Raw genomic sequence first — 22,967 nt, 5'->3', positions numbered from 1 at the left:
GAGATTGATGTTGCTATGACTTTGCTATGCTTAATGCTTGTCACTAGGGCCCGAGTGCCATGATTTCAGATCTGGACCTATTATGTTTTCATGAATATATGTGAGTTCTTGATCCTATCTTGCAAGTCTATAGTCACCTATATGTGTTATGATCCGGCAACCCCGAAGTGACAATAATCGGGATCACTCCCGGTGATGACCGTAGTTTGAGGAGTTCATGTATTCACTATGTGTTAATGCTTTGGTCTGGTACTCTATTAAAAGGAGGCCTTAATATCCCTTAGTTTCCAATAGGACCCCGCTGCCACGGGAGGGTAGGACAAAAGATGTCATGCAAGTTCTTTTCCATAAGCACGTATGACTATATTCGGAATACATGCCTACATTACATTGATGAACTGGAGCTAGTTCTGTGTCACCCTATGTTATAACTGTTGCATGATTGATCGCATCCGGCATAATTCTCCATCACCGATCCATTGCCTACAAGCTTTTCATATATTGTTCTTCGCTTATTTACTTTTCCGCTGCTACTGTTACAATCACTATAAAACCAAAAATATTACTTTTGCTATCGTTACCACTACTATCATATTACTTCGCTACTAAATACTTTGCTATAGATATTAAGTTTCCAGGTGTGGTTGAATTGACAACTCAGCTGCTAATACTTGAGAATATTTTTTGGCTCCCCTTGTGTCGAATCAATAAATTTGGGTTGAATACTCTACCCTCGAAAACTTTGCGATCCCCTATACTTGTGGGTTATTAGTACGTCTGAACGGAAACGTGTTCCCTGGATTGACTATGTGGGATGTACATCAGAACAGAAACGTATTCCTTGGATTGACTGTGTGTGATATACATACGAACGGAAATGTTTTTCTGGGATTCACCGTGTGAGATGTACATACATACGGAAATGATTTTCTCGGATTACCATGTGGGATGTACATACCTACGGAAATGATTGGGTTTCGATGCCTCGCCCGATCACACACGGCCCCAACCTGGGTCCCAATAGGGCCTATCCCCGACAATTTCTGGGTCGTGTGGGAAGTACACCCTATCACACACACTCACTTGGTGACGGTTCCAAATGCCATCGCGGAAAGGGGTTAAAAACCATTTGTTTAGGACCAATGCGCACCAGTGTCCCCATCACCGTCACCACACTATCTTGCTGACGGAACTCTCCCTTGACCCTCTGCTGGATCAAGAGTTCGAGGGACGTCATCAAGATGAACGTGTGCTAAACACGGAGGTGTCATACGTTCGGTACTTGGATTGTGAAGACGTTTGACTACATCAACCGCGCTAACCTAATGCTTCCACTTCCGTTCTACGAGGGTATGTCGACACACTCTCCCCCTCTCGTCGCTATGCATCTCCTAGATAGATCTTGCCTGATCGTAGGATTTTTTTTGAAATTTCATACTACATTCCCCAATAGTTCTCTCCATTGGATTGCTTGGGGCAAACTTGCTACGCCAAAAATCAAAGGGGGGATGGGTTTCTGCGACCTCCAACAGTTCAACATTGCCCTTCTTGGGAAACATGGCTGGAGGTTCATGACAAAACCGGACTCACTTTGCACCAGAGTTATGAAGGGTAGATATTTCCATGATTGTGATTTTTATGCAGGCCACTATACCAAAGTCGGCTTCGGCTATTCGGAGGGTGATCAACGCTGTTCGTCAAGCGCTTAATGAGGGCCTTGTAAAGAGGATTGGTGACAGCACTACCACCTCGGTGTGGGAGGAATGATGGCTGTCGTCGATTGTATCCATGAGACCACTATTCAGACCACCAAACACGTCGATCACCATGGTGAGTGACCTAATTGATATTGAGAACTGGTCTTGGAATCGGGACCTTGTCCGTGCAACGTTCATCACACCTGATGCGGATGCGATCCTGAATATTCCCCTACGCCGCGGTGGTGGGGAGGACTTCTATGCTTGGGCACATGAGAGATCCAGCATTTATTCTGTTAAAACAGCCTATCGAGCTCTAATGAATCAGAAAGAGCGTGCAGCTCTAGAAGAAGGGCAGATAGCGAGGCCATTAGCGAATGAACAGCAGATGTGGAGTGCCATATGGAAGCTCAAAGTAGTTCCCAAGGTCAGGGTGTTCTAGTGGAGAGTTATTCGAGGAATCATTCCAGATGAGAAGACTCTACAACACAGACACATAAAGGAAACAAGCTTATGTAAGCATTGTCTCGCGATGGACGAGGACCTGGTGCATGCATCAGTGCATTGTTCTCATGCAAGACGCTTTTGGGAGGAGGCCATGCTGCTCTTCGACATCTCCTTGCCGCGGCTCCACCCCAGCACCTGGACACGCGACATACTCTATGAACAATGCTTCACAAAGAAGGACCGTGCCACCATTATCATGGTCATGTGGGCTATCTGGATGTCCCAGAACAGGAGGACACATGATCAAGAGATCATCGACCCAGCTACTTCGGTTTGGCACATCCGGGAGGACCTGGCGCTGCTGGACATCTCCCGACAGAGTTTCATACCTCTGTCGGGCCACGGTTGGCGCCCCCCCCCCCTCGAGACTAACTACATCAAGATAAATACAAATGCTGCAATCCAGCTTGACCCTAGTAATGCGGGTGCGGGAGGCGTCGCCCGCTCTTCATCGGCTTTCCTGGGTGCACGGTGCAAACCCCACTTGGAGGTCACAGATCCTTTCATCGCCGAAGTGCTCTCTCTTCGGGAGGGCGCCATTTTTGCCAAGCTACGAGGATACACGCACGTGCAACTGGAAACCGACTGTCTTGAGGCAGTAAACCTCTGGAACTCTAGCTACACCGTTTGGTAGTAGCACCGCTTCTTTATGAAATTAGAGAGCTCTCTGCTAGCTTTTTGTCTTTTGATATCTCTCATGTAATAAGAGCTGCTAACGGTCCTGCACATCTATGTGCTAAGCATGCTTGTACGCTTAATGTGACTGAGAGCTGGCTAGATTCCACTCCTAGCTTCCTGGTCAGCAGCCTCTTGGCTGATTGTCCACCAAATGTCTTTATTCAATAAAGCTCTCTAAGTTCCCCGCAAAAAAAGTATTATTTCTATATTATGATGTGCTCCCTCCGTTCCTTGGGGTATAAGGTGTATTTGTTTTCTCATAAAATTTCACAATGTAAGATATATTTCTTATAATTCATAGTAATTTCTTTTTTAGCCCTATGAAGAAAAGTAAGATATCTCTCTGCTGATTGTGTGTATCTCTCCTTATAGAAAACAAAGGAAGATATCTCTCTTCCTTTTCTGGTCTAATTGATTAACCTATCGCTAACCAACAAATTAGCTAAGTGTAATTTCATCCTAAATTTTCTATAATTCCGTGCCTTGGTCACGGTGCCAGAAAAAAATACACGTTACATAAAGGAATGGGGGAGTACTATTTGTATCGGTTCCTCTTTTCCTTTTCTTACATAGTATGCCACACACGTGAATATGATGCACGTACAAATTCATGTTTATAGAAAAAATGCACATATAGTACCAAAGAAAAACTCAGTCCTAAAATAAGTGTTTAGTCACTTATTTGGGGATGGAGGGAGTAATATTTTCACTTCACTTCAAATATATCTCGGCAAAAGTGATAATTGGACACGATTCTCGTAGAAGGTGAAGACTCGATTAATTATCTCTTAGTATTAGCTAATATCTAGTACTTCCATAGCGCTTAAGACTTAAGATCACTCCCTCAGGCACGGTAAAACATGTATAGGGAAATTAAACTATGATCTATGTAATTGCAGTTTCACATGATACTTGCCAATTCATATTGATGTATTCAAATTTTGAATCATAAATCACAAAATTCATGTTTTATAAATTATGCCTTCGCTCTCACTTACGATCTTACTATAGTTTGCGAAGTTTATCACATTATTTCAAGTTGGCGACGTTTAGGTATCCAACTTATTTCAAGTCACAAATTTCTTGTGTCACATTCATAAAACACAAATTTCATGTTTATCTCTATGATTTTACTATAGTTTATCATGATAGATGATTATGTGCATAACGTGACGAGACTTAGTGATTCATGTATTGTATGCTAAGTTAGCTAGGAGGGTATAATGTGTTATCCTATATGTCAATATGTATTATATTGTTCATAGAGTGATATGGTAATGTAGTATCCTGCTCTGAAGTAATTAAGTGGATTGACTTGTCACATGCTTACACATGTATATGATTGAAAAGTTCGATATAGCCTCAATGATGTTTAAATTCCGAATAGTAATTTCCTTTCCATGCTTTCACTTAATGTTGCTTATTTATAATGCATGCTTAAAGCATCTCTAGCAGGTTCCCTAAAATCCCGAAACCTTAAAATAACCGTCGGTTTACAATTTTCATGAAATTTTTCGTCAAGCGCAGATCCCTTGTATCTCACCAACCCTTGATTCTTTTAGACCCCGATAAGTGCCACACGTGTGGTGCTAAGAGCATGTCTAGTAGTACCCCTAAACCCTCAAACCCTTAAAAATAACCGCTTTTTTCCATGTTACAACAAAAAAAAACGCAAAGACTAGAACCCCTAAACCCTCAAACCCTCAAAAAAAAGTAAGGGTCCAACCCTCAAACCCAATTCCAACATGTAGAAGTGAGGGTTGGAGAGGGGCACTCGACCCCAACCCCGCACTCCCTTCCCCCGTCGCGCGGGAGGGAAATTTCCCGTCCCCAACCTCCCGCCTCCTCCCTCCGAAGCCGCCGGCCGTCGCCCGCCGCCAATCCAGCCGGCCCCCGCCTCCCCTCGACGCACGCCGCCCGTCGCCGGCTGCGCCACACTCCCCGCCGCCGGATCCGCCGTTCCCCGCCGCCTCCCGCCCCGCGCAGCACCCACCCGTGCCGCGCGACCGCCGTCGCCGCCCCGAGCTTCCCGCCCCCGGCCGCCCGCCTCCTCAACCTCTCTTCCACCTCCCCCAGCCGCCGCGTCCCGCCCCCTGGCCGCCCGCCTCCTCAACCTCTCTTCCACCTCCCCCAGCCGCCGCGCCCCGCCCCCCGCCCGCCCGCCTCAGCCACCTCTCGCCCCCCCCCCCCCGCCCCCAGCCACCTCCCGCCCCCTAGCAGCCTCCCCCCCAGTCGCCTCCCGCAGCTAGAGGCAGGCCGGCCTCAAGCCTCCTCGAGCTCTCCTCGCCGCCGCGCCAGAGGCCAGGCGGGCCAGAGGTAGCCGCGCCGCCCCGAGCTCCCCGCAGGTATGACTCATTTTCTTTCTTCTTGTTTCATTTTTTTCCTTTCTGATTCATTGTTGGCACTCACAATTTATTGTTTGTTGTATTGTGTAGATGGAGGTGAACAATGATGACATGGACTCGTTGTCCGATTCTCGGGTTGGTCGTCATCCGACGATTCGGACATCGACGAGTTGTTGCAAGACGACGACGTCGAGAAGATGAGCCTCCTCGTCGATGTGCAATCGTTTGAAGATCGCGTGAAGCTTATGGATCAGAGGAGATGGTCGACGATGGGGCAAGTCACCATCTACCAAAACCGCGCTCTCGGACACAAGCATTTGATGCAAGACTACTTCGTGGAGGTACCTACATACCCTCCTCGTCTCTTCCGTAGAAGGTACCGAATGCGTCGTAGTTTGTTTGTGAAGATTTTCACCGATTGTGAGGCCGCCTCCTATTACTTTAAACGTCATAGATCTGCCGCCAGTATCATGGGGTTTAGTGCATATCAAAAGATAACGACGGCAATGTGGGTACTCGCTTATGGCATACCCGCGGATTATACCGACGAGTATCTTCGCATTGGGCAAGATACAACCACGGAGTCCGTCCGTAGGTTTGCCAAGGTGGTCATCCGGTTGTATGGTGAGCAGTATCTTCGGGCACCAAACGAGGAAGATACAAAGAGATTAATGGAAATGAATGAAAAAAGGGGATGGCCGGGGATGCTTGAATAGTCTTGATTGCATGCATTGGAGGTGAAAAAATTGCCCAAAGGCATGGCACGGAATGTATTGCGGTAAAAGCCGTGATGCTACCATTGTGCTTGAGGCCGCAGCATCGGAGGACGCATGGATTTGGCATGCATTCTTTGGGTTGCCAGGAACACTCAATGATATCAATGTCCTTAATAGATCTCCTTTGTTCAAAAGATTAATTTCTAGGGATGCTCCAGCTTGCAACTACAAAATCATGGACAATGAGTACTCAATGGGATACTATCTCATCGATGGCATCTATCCTAAATGGGCAACTCTTGTGAAGTCCATCAAGGAGAAAAATGGGGTGCCCTTAACAAGAAAAGAGGCTCATTTCACCAAGGCACAAGAGGCAGCCCGCAAGGATATTGAGAGAGCTTTCGGTGTTTTGCAAGCAAGGTTTGCCATAGTTCGGGGTCCAGCTCGGTTTTGGGACAAAAAAACCTTGGTGAACATCATGAAATGTTGTGTGATTCTACACAACATGATCCTAGAGGATGGGAGAGGGTTAAACCTCCCTTGTTTCTATGACAATGTTGGTACCCATGTGCAACCGGAAAGAAACCCTTCTCGCATACACGCTTTTCTTCAAGCACATCGTGAGATTGAGGATGCAACCACTCATGGTCGGCTCCGAGATGATCTAGTAGAGCACCAGTGGCAGTTGGATGGGCGGCGCATTGGCCCATGATGTATCTTTGTTTTACTTTTCTATGTCCTATTTGATTCGAACAATTATTGTAATTTGCTCAAACATTGTTGTAATAATTTGAATGATTATTGTTTTATTCAGTGGTGTAACAATAACTAGAATGATTATTGTTTTATGTCAAATGTGATGAAGTTTGTGATATGTCATATGATGAAATGTGTGATATATGAAATGACATTTTTAAAGGTTGGGGTTGAGGCAAAGACTAGAACCCTCAAATCCAACCCTTAAAGCAGTTTAAGGGTTGGGTTTAAGAGTTCTAGTCTTTGCTCCTGTTTTTCAACCCTTAAAAGTGTCAAAAACTGGCACTTCTCAACCCTTAAAACTGCTTTAAGGGTTTGAGGGTTTGAGGGTTCTACTAGACATGCTCTAAGGCCTTCCACTATGTGGGCCAAAAGCGGTGCCAAATTTGCTTTCTGAACATTTGGCATCGGTGCCCTACATTGCCCAGCAGGTGCCAAATAAAAAATTATGGGCGCCGATGCTTCTTCGTGCTCCGATGCCAAATTCGTTGAGCGAATAAACTAAGCGCGCTACCCGTCCTTTGTCATGTGAAGCAGCCACGAGCGCGCCGCCGTTCTTCCACTATATTACTAGTTTATGTGTACGTGGGGCCGAGCTGGAGTCGATGCCTAATCTTGCATGCTGTGTGGCCGGTGCTAAAACAGAGTCGATGCAAAATCTCTGTGTACCTGGCTGCCTTTTTACTAATGTGGCACCAAGCACATAGTGGAAGGCCTAAGGGGTTTGGACCGAACGTCCCCATGACCACACATCATGCCACGTCGCCCATGCATGCACAAATGACGAAACTGATGATGTCAGCGGAAATCTTTTGGGGTTTTCAGTTTTAAAAATGTGTTATCTCTTAAACGAAAAAGCCAATTAAAAAGTGTTTTCACCATTAAATCCATCACGACGAGATCTTCAAAACTAGATTTCATATGATATGTTTTGATGACTTTTTTTCGGGTTAAAGGTTGTCATGTCTATTGCACATAAATTGCCATGGTGTTTACACTGAAGTTGACATGCTATGTTTCAACTACTTTTTTCTTCTACGTTTAAAATAAGTTTTGACATGTTATAAAGAAGGGAATTAAGAAACTAAAAGTCTTGAGAGTGGTGTTTTGGCTCCTAGGTGTAGATACACCTATTATGAAATATGTATAAAAACACATTTCAAAATGTTAAAAAAATTGAGAAAAAAATCCCGTGTGTACATCTGGACATCCTATGTTCGCACACAAAATTTCGGTGAAAAAAGACATTTCTGTGGCATGTATAAAAAGGATAAAAAATGCCTCGTGAATAGCTGTAATCAAGCATCAAAAATTCTCCTTTTTACACAAGCCACAAAAAATGTCTTTTTTTATCGAAACTTGGTGCACGGACATATAATGTCCGGATTTACACGCGGGGTTTTTCTCGGTTTTTTTAATTTTTAAAATGTGTATTTAAAGACAATGAGTGCATATACACCTATGAGACAAAGTGAATTTCTCTGAATGAATTTCTTTCTTTTCCTGAAATTACATTGCGGTTATGGCCCATCATCGGTATAAACTTGTCTAAACTGGGCTAATCGTATATCCCCGTTTGATCAGAGCTCACCCGAGCGCGAGACCTACGAGAGCAGTGAAGGCCCAAGTTTTTTCTTTTCTTTTACAAGGCTCGAAAAAACACGAAGATGGAGAGCAGCGAAGACCGAAGATTCTTTTCTTTATACAAGGCTCAAAAAAAGACGAAGACGGAGGGCAGTGAAGACCCAAGATTTCATTTTTTCGACGGACGGGGACAGGAGAGAGCGGACGGCGGCGCGGGGTCCCGGGTCCATCGGATCGCGCGCCCGCGCACGGTGGGCAGCCAAGGCACCCGGCGCGAGCACGGCGCGCGCCCCCCGCCCCCGCGGCCCGCCCCGTCCTCACGTTCCCTTTTACTAGTACTTCACTCCACCGTCACACGGCGCAGGTTCCTCCTGAAGCGCCCACCTCGCCCCGCCTGAATCCACCTCCGGTGCGCCCGCCATGTCGTCGCCGTCGCTGCCCACCGCGCGCCTCCCGCTGCGCCCGTCCCCTGCCGCGGCGACAGCGCCGCTCTCCCGCCGGGGCGCGCCCGCCCGCTCCCTCGCGGCATCCCCCGCCCCCGCCGTCGCCCTCAAGCCCCTCGTCTCCAAGGCGCCCGCGTCCGGCTCCTACCGCTCCGCGCTCCTCCTCCACCGCCGCCGCCGCTATGCTCTGCCCGAGACCGCCGTCCCCGAGGCGGCCCCCAAGGTCTGATTTCCTGCCCTCCACCTCCCGACACCGGCGGCGAATGTCGCGGGGGGAAATGTCGCTCGCCTGATTAAGGCTGCCTGACGACGCTTGGGTTGGCGCGCGCAGGTCACCAAGGAGTACCAGGACTGGGACTCCCTGACGGGCAAGTTCGCCGGCAGCGCCAACGTGCCCTTCCTCCTCCTCCAGCTCCCGCAGATCATCCTCAACTACCGCAACCTCGTCGACGGCAACAAGACCGCCCTCTACGCCGTCCCATGGCTCGTACGCCCCCAATCGTCCCCGCGCATTTCGCTTTCTTAGTTTCTCATGCTCCGATTGGTCGATTGGTCGATTTACGGCGAGCATTGCCTGTCTGGCCGCTCCAGGGGATGCTCACCGGGCTGCTCGGCAACCTGGCGCTCGTGTCCTACTTCGCCAAGAAGAGGGAGACGGAGGCTGTCATCGTGCAGACGCTGGGCGTTATCTCCACCTACGTGGTCATCCTCCAGCTTGCCATGGCGGAGTCCATGCCCTTCCCGCAGTTCGTGGCCACTTCGGCTGTTGTCGGCGCCGGGCTTGTCCTCAACCTGCTCAATTACATTGGGTGGCTCCCAGAGACCCTCTGGCTGCTATGGGAGGATTTCACGACAGTCGGCGGCCTTACCGTGCTCCCTCAGGTGACACTTACTTTTCTTCTCTGTCATCGTGCAGATCCAGCTGATGCTCCTGCTAGCTATGTCATCCAGTGTCATGTTAAGCGTGATTATCTCAATGGTGAACTGAAAATGCAGGTCATGTGGTCAACGTTTGTTCCCGTCATCCCCAGTAGCATACTGCCTGGCATAATCTGTGGCTCTTTGGCTGTTGCTGCTGTTGCCATGGTATGATACATCCTCTTGCATAAAGCAGTTGTGCTCAAGTTGGATGTGCGTGTACTCTCGTACCATCTCAATGCCTTAACGGAAACTAGAAAATGTGTAAGATCTAAGTTATACTGTACGAAGAGGTAATTGTAGACAACCTTTTGTCACTTGCATGACTTTAGTTAGTACCCCATAATAAATTTGAGGTTGTAAAATAGCCTGTGGATTTAAGAAGCTTGAGTGCAGAATAATTAGCCCAGTTCCAAATTACGAATCACAATAAGAGTTCATATTACAGGTGTTTTAGATTCTTTAAGTGTGATAGGTTTGTTTCTCTTTTAGCACAGTACAAATCTGATCAATGATTCTTTTTATTTGGTAATAGTTTACTCAGATGTTTTGATCTGTACTTAGGCCCACTTGCTTCACAAGAAACATTTGTTCAATAAAATTTCTAGTGCTTCTTAACATTCTAGGTATAAGAATGTCCATTGTATTTACTCTACTCCATCCTTTCTATTTCTGTTTATATGCCTCTGTATTAGAGTGTTCGTGCTAACTAAGCAATTTAGGACTAATGACACAAATCCACTTCTACTATATTTGTCCTTTCTTGTGCTAGCCCTTGATTTTGTGTTACATTAAATTCAGGCAAGGATGGGCAAGCTTTCCGAAGGAGGAACGAAATTTGTGGGGTCGTTGTCTGGTTGGACTGCCACACTTTTGTTCATGTGGATGCCAGTTGCACAGATGGTACTCAAACTTTTACACTCGTAGCATTTGAATCTTAAGTATTTAGTATCCCTTAACAGGAAGACATTTGCTTACAATTTTATTTGGTGGGTTATGCAGTGGACAAACTATCTCAACCCGAGTAACATCGAAGGGCTGTCAGCGTTCTCAATGTTGCTTTCAATGATTGGAAATGCACTTATGATTCCTCGTTCTGTATTTATCAGAGATCTGATGTGGTATGTTCTATTTCAACCTATCCATTTTTCAAATCCGAGCACAACTGCATGAGAATATACAAAGGGGGAAGCATAAAAAAATATACAAAGGGGAATGATTCTCATCTGAAGAGTCAACTTCCACAACCTGCTTTTCTACTTCCCCAACAGAAACAGTCAATATCTTCCTAATCACCGTTTAAGAGTTTTGCATCCTTTGCACATCGAAGTTTATAGTTTAATCAGATGTGTTATGGTAAGCCTGATTAATGAGAAAAGTATCCGAAGCAGGAGCTCTCTTGGACCAATTACTAGTTGAGTTACATTCAATCTCCTAGAAACATCCACCGTAGACGAGATAAGTTAGACTTATTTATTATGGCAAACAGAGAAGATGAGGTTATGTTAAAGTTATTATTACTACTCGGAGAGGAAAGTGAGTCAGATTATGAAGTTTCCGAGCAGTAGGTGCTGTCGCGGAACTCACTGCAAAAGAGGGTAAATGACTAACCTAACCAGTTTCTGTGTATGGAACTCTACCAAAGCCCTCCAGTAAGATATTTTCATTTACATCCTCGTGTAATTCCATAGTAGGCCATAATTAAGTTGGTTGCTTGTTTTGTGAAATTGTGATTGAGAGACCTATTGACATGACATTGATAGAGGTCGAATGTAGTTCCATTATAAGATAAGAAGTCCATTTCTCTTTGATGTTTCCCAATACAGTCAATCAAATGCCATCTTCTATCTATCCGTAGTTTCTTATATGACCACTCACTCTTGATTCCCTCTTTTTTTGGCGGGGGCAATCTTGATTCTCTTGATCCATCTAGGTTCACCGGTTCTATTTGGGCATGTGCCCTACAAGGTTGGGGCAACCTGGCCTGCATGTACTGGTACGTTTTCGCAGCTATGACAGCCCTGATTTATAGTATATACAGCAAGTGTTTCTACAAGACTTAACACCCTGAGCTGTTGCCCATTCCAGCTGCAACAGCATCAGCAGAGAATTTTTCCTCGCGACGACATTTGGGTTGCTTCTGTGGCTAGGTTTCCTCCCCGCTCCATCTCTAATCAATTCCGTTACTTTTCTTTATGATGAACCGCAACTCCTTGGAATCGGTCTCCTGACCGCGGGTCGCGCCGTGTTTCCAGGTTTCACCTTCGGGAGAGACACCGAGGCCTTCGGCAACAGCTCCCCCATGGACACTCTGAAGGAGCTGATCTGCGGGAAGTGACGAGCATCATCAGCAAGCAGTTCAAAGCAGCCGACCGTTCCGGGGTGGGTAGTAGGAACCAGGGAAGCACTCCTGCAATAATTTTCTGGTGACCGGCGAGGAAGAACGAACCGGGCCGTGGTAAAAATCTTGGTAGGCATAGCATATTATAGAGGTTAAAATTAAGAAGCGCACGCCGTGGCCGACAGTCCTCCGGCCGTGGTGAACGCTGAGGCGAGAGTCCCACCGACCACCGCAGCTTGCAGAAAGCGCCGTGGGAGTTCACGTGGCAGCAGAAGCTACCGTGTGGCGTGACCACCACCGGCACTGGCCAGCTCGCTTGCGCATCCGGCAGAAAGGGTACATACAGTGGAGCAGTAGCAGCAGATCTGTTCTATTCGTTGTAAGAAAAATAAATAAAAGTTTGCATTTCTTCTCACCTTGAATAAAGCTTACCGGCTGCTCATGCAGGCATGCAAATATATAGTATACGGAACAATTACATCTTGACTTTGCATTCTTCAACTCTGTACTCGCAAGCATTGGGTCATTTATTTTTTCAGACTCCTGGTGACGAGCAAGCGTCTTAGAATCAAATGTGAAAATATAACCATTCTTTTTTGTTCAGGCAGAGGAATGATTAATCTGTATAGTAAAAGGGTGGGAATATCTATGGTTTGTTCTTGGGGATGGGAGGCCAGTGGGTCAGTGAGTGGGTGGGGCGGGCGGCGGCGGGCCCGGGCCAGGTCCAGTCCAGTCAAGGCCAGCCTAATAAAAAAGTTTACTCCAGTAAAACGATGATTAAAACCGCGGAGACGGGGCGCGGGTGGGCGGGCGACAGCTAGTGTGAACGGAAGGGGCCCCGCGCCCGTCGTCTCAGCGCAGAGAGCGGCGTGTGAATGGGCGGAAAAGTAAGAAACGTCAGGCAGCGGCTGCAACTGCAGCGGCATCCACCGGCGAGGGCGAGAAGAAAACGAAGCGAAAAGCGGGGCCAGGCCACGGGCCGGACGCCAGAGGAAGGTCGCGTGGCAGCGCACGCCACCCAAATCCAAGCCAGGCCAGAAAGCGAGCGCCGACCGCCGCGTCAGCCCGCGCGTGCCGTCGTCGTTGCTAGGCCGCGGCGGGAGAGGGCGGCGGGAGGGATGATGGAGGCGGGGGGAGGGGGAGGAGGGTTCAGGGACGAGCGGGTGCCGCAGTGGGGCGTGCAGGAGACGCGGGAGCTCATCGCGGCGCGCGGGGACCTGGAGCGGGAGGCCGCCGCGGGGCGCAGCGCCAAGACGCTCTGGGAGGCGGTGGCGGACGCGCTCCGGGCGCGCGGGTACCGCCGCACCGCCGATCAGTGCAAGTGCAAGTGGAAGAACCTCGTCAACAGATACAAGGTACGTATAGTGTACGCCCTTCCTGCCGCAGCTCCCTAGCACTCCTCCGCCTCTCTAATGGCGTAATGATATAGGAGTAATTGTCTGGTGTCTCCAATTCTTCATGCTGCTAGGCCAGCCTTTGTGTTCTCAATCCTCCGAGCAACGATTTCTCATGTAATGTTCTTACTTGGCAACCTGCGACACATTTTGTGGGTGCTTTGGGTCCCCAAATAGTCTCTTTCTATTTCAAGAGCTCCTTTTGGCTTTGGGATTGGTAGAAGAAGTTCCCTTTGCTGCTTATAAATGACTAACATCTCAATCAAAGGGAGGAATCTCTGCTCCTGTTGAATTAGTTGTTTATCCCTTCTAATTTTGGAATGGAAGTTGAATTCTTTTTTTCCCTTCTAATTATGGAATGGAAGCTGAATACTTTTTGGCCCTAGGCAACCTGAAATGACTAATGAATGTCTAGCATTGTTGGACAGGTGATGTGTTGAATTGCACACCTTTAATTTCCTGCCGGGGTAATCCCCTTTTCGAAAAGAAAAAAAAACACCTTCAATTTCCCAGATAGCTGATGGATACCCGGAGTTTAAAATCCATGTCGGCCTAATGCAGTTGGCTGTAATGCTAAATTACAAGGCATTTTGTTTTTCCGTCTTCTTCTTATATATATGCCCTAGGACTGGGAGTGAGGGCTTTTCTGAGTATAGTTGTGCCTAATTGGTATGCGAAAAAGTGTGGTATTCAGTTTTCCTTTTTAGCATTTCACTTTGTTCATTGTTGTATTTTGGGGTAAAGCTAATCCAATTCCGTATGGGGCTAGGGTAACCCAAGGAATCAGAAATAATAATGAATAATTGCTCCTGATAAAAAGGGGGTAACATGTCAGCTCAGGTGAATATTGTCAGATTGGTAAGTGTAAAGGAAAAGCCAGGGTGGAATCTTCTTTGCTTTAAGGGAAACTTCAGTGACAAACTATCCAGAATGGAGGTTGCAAGTTTTTTCAGAAAAAGATGGAGTACTATTTCTGTGTGTGGCATCTGTCTGTTAAACTAATTTTATTGCTTATTTTGAACAGGCCTAGTTTAGAGAACGGACGTTTGGCTCCCGGGAGCCATGGAGGCCTTTTTTTGAAAACAAATCAAAATTCAAACTTTTCGGTTTCAAAAAAATCTGAAAAAAATTGTGCAAGTAAACAAGTATGTTATGCCTATGTGTGTAAAATTTCAGAATGAAAAACGTTGAAATGTGACCTATACAAAAAAGACAAATTCCTGGTCCGGGAGGATGAATAGTGTCATGTGTTAAAAAGCCTCAGATTTGTCTTTTTTGCACAGCCCTCATTTCAACTTATTTTGCCCTGAAAATTTACACACGTGTGTGTTAGGCCTTCATATATATGTGTGTTTTTTTTCAGATTTTTTTGAAATGTAGAAAATATGAAATTCAACAAAATTCAAATTTTTCAAAACCGAGCTCCATGGAGCTCGGCCTCCAAAGACAATATCCGCCTAGTTTACTGCTATAAAGTTTTAAAGTGGAGCATAGAAATTTTGACATTTTGAGCCCCTTTAAAATGTGACAATTTCTATCCGCTTTAAAACTTTATAGCAGTAAACTAGTGCTGTTCAAAATAAGCAATAAAATTAGGATAACAAAAAGTAGGGGCATCTCAGGCAAAAGGAGTATGAAGTTGAACACTCCGGAGGAAAAATGGATGGCATTTCGGATGGTTTAATTAGGTTTATTGAGAAAGAACTAGGGAAAATGTTGAAATTTCAGGGGATAGACATGTACTACATTTTCTTCAGAGGAGGTTTGAAATTTGCATGTTTGATTTAGAATGACACTGATTTGGGGTTTGTTGGGTGTTGGAACCAATTTCAAGCTTTCAGGTAAAAATGTTCCATTAGGATGTTCCTACAATGTGTCACCTAATTTCTTTCGGTATTATCTTGTCGTGACGACATTCCACTGCACCCCTCTTGTTTGGACACCTTTGCTATTATAAGTTTGCTGTGTGATTGCAACTAAGATTTATAGTACCTTCATTGTTTAGTTTATGGGGCGATAACTCTTTTTTTTTTCATCAGGGGAAAGAAACATCTGATCCAGAAACCGGCAGACAATGTCCCTTCTTTGAAGAATTACATGCAGTCTTCACTGAACGTGCTAAAAATATGCAACGTCAACTCCTTCAGTCTGAATCGGGAACTTCAGTTAAAAAGAAATTAAAGCGACCTAGCGGTGACCAGTCATCTGGGGAGTCTGATGAGAACGAATATGGCGTTGAAGTCAGCGATGATGAGAAACCCGTGATAAGCAAAAAGCGGAAGGCTGGTGATAAGGGGCAACCATCGCAACGAATGGCGGAAAACTCAAGGGCCGGCAGTTCAAGCATCCATGATCTGTTGCAGGAATTCCTAGTGCAGCAACAGCATGTCGATATGCTGTGGCATGAGACGATGGAGCGGCGCGCCCAGGAGCGGCTCATTTTCGAACAAGAATGGAGGCAGTCGATGCAGAAGCTTGAGCAGGAGAGGCTGATGCTGGAGCAGTCATGGATAGAGCGAGAGGAACAGCGAAGGATGAGGGAAGAAGCAAGGGCTCAGAAGAGGGATTCGCTCATGACCACCCTGCTGAACAAACTCTTACAAGAAGATCTATAGAAGACGAAGCTTCTTTGTCAATGGGTAGATAATGTACTAGACCTCATTTTTCTTACCATGTTTCATCGATTCTTTTTAGCTATTGCAACATGCTGTTGTCCAGAAGAAGATGTTTGATGTAGCTTATTAACTTTATAGTGCTCATTTCCAATTCTTTACCGGGGTTATATTTATATACTAATTTATTAGAGATGTAAGTATCAGATGCCAGATAGGTGATCTACTGATCTATGTGATTTCCGGAGACATTAGGCTTTCAGGCATCAGTCGTCTTGCGCGAATATCATGTGCTCTAGCATTTTCACGGCATTGTTCCATATGTTGTGAACTTGTAATGTAGACTGGATTTATGTTCTGCTACAATGGTGAATTTGTGATGCATGTGCCATGTAAACCGATTGGAATTTGTTTGCTTTGAGCCCACAAGAGACCTTGCCTGATAGAACTAATGCCCAAAACCAGGGCACTGTCAAGATTGTGGCGAAAAAAGTGGCATTTAAAAAGTTAAATTCATTGGTCTGGGCACTCCCTTTCAGCAGACTTATCCCAGCTTTTTTGTGAGCTAGATGTGACTGTTGAAACACATTACTTTCTTTTCATTCTTTTCTTCAGATTTAAACATGAATTTCAAATGAAGGATGGTTCAGTTAGGGCCTCCTCTTGATGTAGAATTTTGTAGGAATGTAATCTTTTAAGAAACTTTCCAATGAGAGCCGTTCAATCGCATCGTGGTTGTCAAATTCCCATATAATATGTTCCTTTGATTTCGATTTCCGTATTTACCTAGATCCTCTTTTTTTTTTTGCGGGGGACCTAGATCCTCTTTGACTTAAAGATCATCACAATGCTCTGAAAGAAAGCAAATGAATCAAGTGGCACGTCCGTTCGAATCCATTACGATTAGAAAACCTAATACATTCGAAAACAAATGAATTGTAGCAAGAAAATCGAGTGCGAAGGAATTTCTTTCTTAGAGAAAATTCTTGAGGATTCAAATCCTGTCAATCAGACGGCCTATGTTCATTTTTTTTCTATCTAAGGTTCAAAATCCCCAAATAATCTGATAAAATTCCTTGGAAGCAAAGGAGCCATTATTTCCTTCCTTTTTGAGAAGTGTAATACTCCTACTCTCTTTCTCTCTCTTCCCCCTAATTTCTCCAAATTTTTTTGCTCATTTTCTGTTAAAAATATTCAAAAGCATTCGTGCACAAAATCGTGTGTGCTGACCCAGAAGTTTGGCTGGGTTCCAAACGGGTTGTGGACACAAGTTTGGTTCCTGTCAGGGTTGCAGTGCTGGTCTTTTCCCTTGACACGTTCCAGTAGGGCACTGGATAAGCCGCGGAGGTCGGAGGTCGGAGGCGGAGGCCAATAGGCGGCAGCCTGACCGGCGATGGAGGGGAAGCCGCTGCATCTCCTCCTCCCCCACCCTCGCCTCCCACCCCCAGCCCCCCTCCCTACCCACCGCTTCCCGGAGCCCCGCCTCCGCCTCTCCCTCCACCACCGCAACCCGAAGGCGAGGCAGCTCGCCTTCTCCTCCCGGCCGCCCAACGGCCAATCGGCCACGCCCGCCCGCGGAGGATGGGAGTGGGCGCGGGGCGCCTCCGCGATGGCGGCGCTGGCGCTGGCGCTCCACCTGGCCGCCTGCTCCCTCCTCATCCTCTTCCCCGCCCCGGCGGCACGCGCGTGCGCCCAGCCGCCCCCTCCACCCGCCGCCGTGGAGGCGAACGAGCAGGAGCAGGGCGACGAGGAGTGGGAGGCCGCGCTGCAGCAGTGGAAGTCCAAGGCCTACGCGCTCTCCGTGCCCCTGCGCGTCGTCGCGCTCCGCGGCTCCTTCCCTCCCGCGTGGATCAAGGTCCGCTCCTTCTCCCTCCCCTGCACTTTACACCATTTGCTTTGACTACTGGGCGATTATAAGTTGGACCACGAGATATGAAAGATAGGATGGAACGATGAGTTTTTTCAGATTGTAAGATAATTTTGATTTGTTGTTTGTAGGATTTCGTCGAAGCACAGGGGAAGAGACTCAAATTCAGCCCTGAGTTCCGCCCTAGTATTGACGCGCTTTTCTCTGAGTTGTCAAAATGTGTGGACAAAGGTCAGGTTCAGCCCAAATCCGCGATGGCGGCTGATGTCGTTTCTATAGGGGACTCTTGGCTCGGCTACGCCATTCGTAAGGGACTGGTAGAACCTATCAGCAATGCTGAAGAGCAGGACTGGTATCGGAGCCTGAGTGACAGATGGAAGGTGAGAATTGACAGTTGAAGCATTCTTCCTCTCTTACCAATTCTGATAGTTGCACTGGTCCCTGCTGTTAATGTTGTGTTGCCTTGTATCCTTTGATAACGAATGCGGATGGCTGAAGAAGTGTTGTTTAATTTGTGTAGATGCAAAAACTTATAAGAAAGATATTCTATCATGTGAATCGCAATGACATCTAGGTTTCTAGCACAATCTCCATAACTAGAATAACATCTCCCATGCTCATTATTTGCTTCAGTCAAACTCATTTTCTTTCAGAAAATATCATATTTGTGAAGCATAACTTAAATGTACTCCCGGAAATGAATTAGTTAATTCTAGTGAAGATGTCCCGAGGTGTAGTTTCCATTTTCATTATAGTCTATCAGGTTCATTTGTGCAGGAACCAGAATGGAGAGGCAGATTCTAATGGCTCAGTATGGGGTGTTCCATATAGATGGGGCACTGTGGTCATTGCGTACAAGAAAAGCAAGTTTAAGCAGCATAACTTGAAGCCAATACAGGTAAGCAAAATCTTCAGAGAACATGCAGCATTGGGTTTAAGATACAATGTCAACTATACAGTGATTAACTTATCCTTAAAAGCTTACCTTGGAGTTAAATAAAAGATGTAGCATAGTACTGAAACAAACATTTTGCTAGTACTGGTCGAGGTTGACTATTTTGCTATTTATAACATCTTTGTGAGTAAAGACATATATAGATGATGACATTGTGCACACAGACATCAACGTTGCAACTACTCATATAGATGTATTATCTGTAGGATTGGGAGGATTTGTGGAGGCCTGAACTAGCCGGGAAGATTTCAATGATTGATTCTCCTAGAGAAGTAATTGGTGCAGTCCTTAAGCAGTTGGGATCATCATATAACACGATTGACATGGAAACAGAAGTTGATGGTGGTAGGGAAGCAGTCCTAAGCAGCTTTACACAGCTACAAAAACAGGTTTGTACCAACTAACACATCTTCTCTGTATGTTTCTTACTTTCCATCTACTTTGTTCGATCTGGCAAGAGAAGTGAGGACCCAAAATAATTTTGTGGAAAAGACAAAATGAGCCTTTAATATAACGAATAGCAATTAGTGTTTAATTTTGGTATCCTTCTGTAGGTCCAGCTATTTGACAGCATGAACTATCTGAAATCGTTTGGAGTTGGGGATGTTTGGGTCACAGTGGGTTGGAGCAGCGATGTCATCCCTGCTGCAAAGCGAATGTCCAATGTTGCTGTTGTTGTTCCCAAGTCAGGCAGTAGCCTCTGGGCTGATTTATGGGTATGTTTGATTTGCCCACGCTTAATTTCATTACATTGTGACTGTCAATCGGATGAGTTATGTCGCTGTTGTTGTTTCTTCATTCCAACAGCGAGCCTACTGTCTTATTGGTTGCATTGGTTTTATGCACTACAGGCGATACCTTGTGCTACAAGGTTTCAGACTGATAAAATCGGGGGCAGAACTAGAGGCCCATCTCCACTCATCCACCAGTGGTTCGACTTCTGTCTGCAGAGTGCCAGAAGCTTGCCCTTTCGCCAGGAAATCACCGCAGGAGCATCGCCGCTGTTCCTCGAAAACCCAGCTCCAGAGGTTCTGCAAGATCGAAACAAGAAGAAGCCAAAGCTGGAGAGTAACCTTGTCAGGGGAGTACCTCCCCCTGAAATCCTGGAAAAATGTGAGTTCTTAGAACCTCTATCAGACAAAGCGGTGGGTGACTACCAGTGGTTGATGTCGAGAGTGCAGAGACCACGCGGCGGTCTGCTTGGAAACGTGCTGCAAAGGATATCAACCGTGCTAGACTTGAAATCGAGATTTTAGAGCACACACCTATCGCCACGAAGTTCATCAGTCATAAGTATTTTTGCGAGACGACCACTAACAAACCAATAGTTCAGACCATGCATAGGATCCACTTCTTACAGCAGTACCACTTCTAAAAACCTCCCGTTGGAGATTTAATGTAATCCGACTCTGAGATTTGGACGAGAAATGCTGCGGATCATCTCGGAAACTTTCTCGGTTCGTAAAGGAACAAGGTACGACTTGTTGAGCACCACATTTATAGGTCTTGTTGCACTGCATCTGGATACTAGCATCTCTAAGAATTCCACCTGGTCATCTTCTCCCATGAACGTATTGATCTCTATCTCTTCAAGTGAATCGAGGGTCATATTGTTGGCCCTGTAACTCTCCGGCAAGCGGCATGGACAAGCCGTCGAGCATGGGTCTTTCTGAAAAAATCATGTAGATGCAATATTATTCTAGAGTAGCAATTTTTAAACAAAATACAGTGACTACATTAGGCAAAGAGCTAGAGTGCATAGTGCATTAATTATGCTACTATATGATTTTGGACCCCCGTTTGATGGCATTTTTAGATATGCCAGTTTCTTCAGAGCGGCATTACATTTTCTGGGAGGACGACATGTGTGGGATGACAGTTTCTTCAAAGCGACATGGCACGATGTGTGTGAGGTGGCAGTTTCTTTAGAGCAAAATGACATTTTCTGAAAGGACTGACACAACTAAAGCTGTCAGCAAAAACGTTCGAAATGCCACCCTCCCCGCGGACTTCAGCAGCCAGATAACATTTCCGATGATTTTTCAATGGGCTTCCAAATCATAAAGTACTACTCCTAAACATGTTTCCTTCATTTCAAAATCGTGAATATTTGAGCTACAGTCTCTGAATGAACTGACAAAATGAACCCTAGAAATTACGTACCGTCTGAGTGTATGTCTCCAGCACAAGCTTCTTTATAGCGTTGCTTCTCCTGAGGAGATGCAGCATGGTTGGAACAAAGCCGTGGTGATCCCCTGTTAGCGATACCGATAATACGGTCTGACACACGGGAAGGTTGTTTACATCATCCAAGAAGCTGGTGTATCCCTCCATTCCCTGAAAAACAATAATCGCAAGCACAAAAACGAATCATCAAAATCAAAGGACCAATTAGTAACACGGATCGCTCGAGCAAACAATCCATGGATTCACACGGAGAGAAGCCAGTTAATTGGACGTACAATGAGGGCAGACAGTCTCAGCTCGTCGACCGCATCGAACCGCCGGGCCCTCGGGGGCGCCGCCGCGTTTAGGTACAGCTGCGTGATGTCCAGCCGCCGGAGACGACGAGGCACGTCGTCGGCGAAGTGGTGCCGGTGCAGGCGCTGGACCTTGGCCTCGGCGAGCCTCGGGGCCGAGATGTGGGCGTGGTGGAGGAACGACGCGACCAGCACTTCGAGCATGGGGGCGGCGACCCCGAGCCGCTGGGCGCACCCGGCCCCGAACTCTAGGCGCCTGAGAGAGGCGGAGCGGATGGAGACGTCGGAGCAGGCCACGAGGCTGACGCGCAGGGTGAGGTCCGTCAGGCGCGGGCACATGGACGACACGAACGCCCCGAGCTCCCGGCCGTCCATGGCGGCCGACTGTATCGTCAGCACGGTGAGCGCCGCGAACGAGGCCGCCGGCCGGAGCCGGAGCACGAACGCCCCCGCGAGGGAGAGCGTGATCTCCGTCGCCCTCCTGCACGGGGGCAGCTCGACCTCCTGTCCGTGGCCGTGGACGATGGGCTCGGAGCGGGGCAGGGCGAGGGACAGCGTGCCGGCGACGCGCTCCGAGGCGACGCGCAGCCACGAGGAGACGCGGCGGGCTTCGATTCGGCAGAGCCTGACGTCGGGCACGGCGATGGTGAGGGCGGCGACGTCGACGTTGGAGGCGGAGTAGGCGGCGAGGGCGCCTTCCACGGCGCGCAGGAAGGAGCTCGGCGGCCGGCCCGGCACGTGGAGCTCGTCGATGACGAGCTCGGGGATGCTGGTCCAGACGTGGCGCCAGCGGCGGGAGAGGATGGTGGTCCGCGCGGCGGCGGGGAGCGAGCGGAGGCGGAGGAGGATGTCGCGGAGGAGGTCGTCGGAGAGGCCGCTGATGCGATCGTCGCTCCCAGCCTCCTCCATGCTCGCACCCCGGAGTATGTTTTTAGATGGATGTGCGCAGAAGTTGATTAGGGATAATAATAGATTATGTGATTAAGTCATGTAAATCACATAATGTAATCCTTTTTAGTCATGGTCTTTTTCTTTCTGTAGTATATAGACTTTGTTGGCCGCAAGGTTGTTGGAAATATTAGTCATGGTCTTTTTTGGGGCCACACTATGCGTGGGCCGACCGATCTTTTAAAAATATTCGCTGCCTCGGCAACTGTCATTTGTACAGCTATCCAGCATCCAATACTATTTTCGTTATTGCAACAAGGACAACATTACAGAAATACTTTACAACAAAGGTTATGTTGCAGAAATCTTTTCCGACATAGTAGATGTTGCAGATTTTTGTCATCACTATTTTTGCAACATGGGTGTTGTTGCGGAAACCAAATTGCAACAAAGACAATGTTGCAAAAATATTTTTACTTTTGTTGTCCTCATTTCTTCGTTTTTTCGTCTTCATTTTTTCGCAACATAGGTGCTGTTGCGGAAAAGAGTTTTGCAACACACATGACGTTGTAGAAAGAGAGACGCAAAGGATACGTGTATACGTGTCACGTGGAGGCGGCGGCAGATGGCTCGCGTGCGATCCGTCGAGTGAAGGAAAGAGTTTCCTTTTTTTTTCTTCTGTAGTAGATTTTTTTTTGACATCTTCTGTAGTAGACATTGTTGGCCACCGGTGAAGGTGGCAGCAAGGTTCTCGGCCACTCCGTTGTTTGGGGCAAGGGGTATGGA

The 22,967-nt window shown here is 46.9% G+C and overlaps 3 protein-coding genes across 3 annotated transcripts; 2 read left to right on the top strand and 1 right to left on the bottom strand.

The window, feature by feature from the left end:
* Window positions 1-8,462: 8,462 nt before the first annotated feature.
* On the top strand, window positions 8,463-12,441 carry LOC123190276 (maltose excess protein 1-like, chloroplastic). Its single transcript, XM_044602887.1, has 9 exons — window positions 8,463-8,949; window positions 9,058-9,213; window positions 9,318-9,608; window positions 9,723-9,812; window positions 10,446-10,547; window positions 10,647-10,765; window positions 11,578-11,640; window positions 11,733-11,794; window positions 11,900-12,441. The coding sequence occupies exons 1-9, from the start codon at window positions 8,704-8,706 to the stop codon at window positions 11,980-11,982; spliced, it is 1,212 nt and encodes a 403-aa protein (XP_044458822.1). The 5' UTR covers window positions 8,463-8,703; the 3' UTR covers window positions 11,983-12,441.
* A 278-nt stretch (window positions 12,442-12,719) lies between these two features.
* LOC123190277 (uncharacterized) lies at window positions 12,720-20,309 on the top strand. The gene is made up of 10 exons (XM_044602888.1): window positions 12,720-13,340; window positions 15,419-15,929; window positions 15,962-16,018; window positions 17,278-17,345; window positions 17,688-17,846; window positions 17,990-18,238; window positions 18,622-18,756; window positions 19,020-19,202; window positions 19,368-19,529; window positions 19,665-20,309. The coding sequence occupies exons 1-10, from the start codon at window positions 12,861-12,863 to the stop codon at window positions 20,067-20,069; spliced, it is 2,409 nt and encodes an 802-aa protein (XP_044458823.1). The 5' UTR covers window positions 12,720-12,860; the 3' UTR covers window positions 20,070-20,309.
* On the bottom strand, window positions 20,207-22,371 carry LOC123190275 (putative FBD-associated F-box protein At5g50270). The gene is made up of 3 exons (XM_044602886.1): window positions 21,276-22,371; window positions 20,977-21,150; window positions 20,207-20,482 (listed from the first exon to the last, which is right to left on the bottom strand). The coding sequence occupies exons 1-3, from the start codon at window positions 22,200-22,202 to the stop codon at window positions 20,207-20,209; spliced, it is 1,377 nt and encodes a 458-aa protein (XP_044458821.1). The 5' UTR covers window positions 22,203-22,371.
* Between the last annotated feature and the right edge of the window lie 596 nt (window positions 22,372-22,967).

This window comes from Triticum aestivum, chromosome 2A (genome assembly GCF_018294505.1).
Source record: "Triticum aestivum cultivar Chinese Spring chromosome 2A, IWGSC CS RefSeq v2.1, whole genome shotgun sequence".
Lineage (NCBI taxonomy): Eukaryota > Viridiplantae > Streptophyta > Magnoliopsida > Poales > Poaceae > Triticum > Triticum aestivum.
The sequence above is the reverse complement of the archived record's forward strand: the minus strand, read 5'-3'. Positions and strand labels throughout refer to the sequence as shown.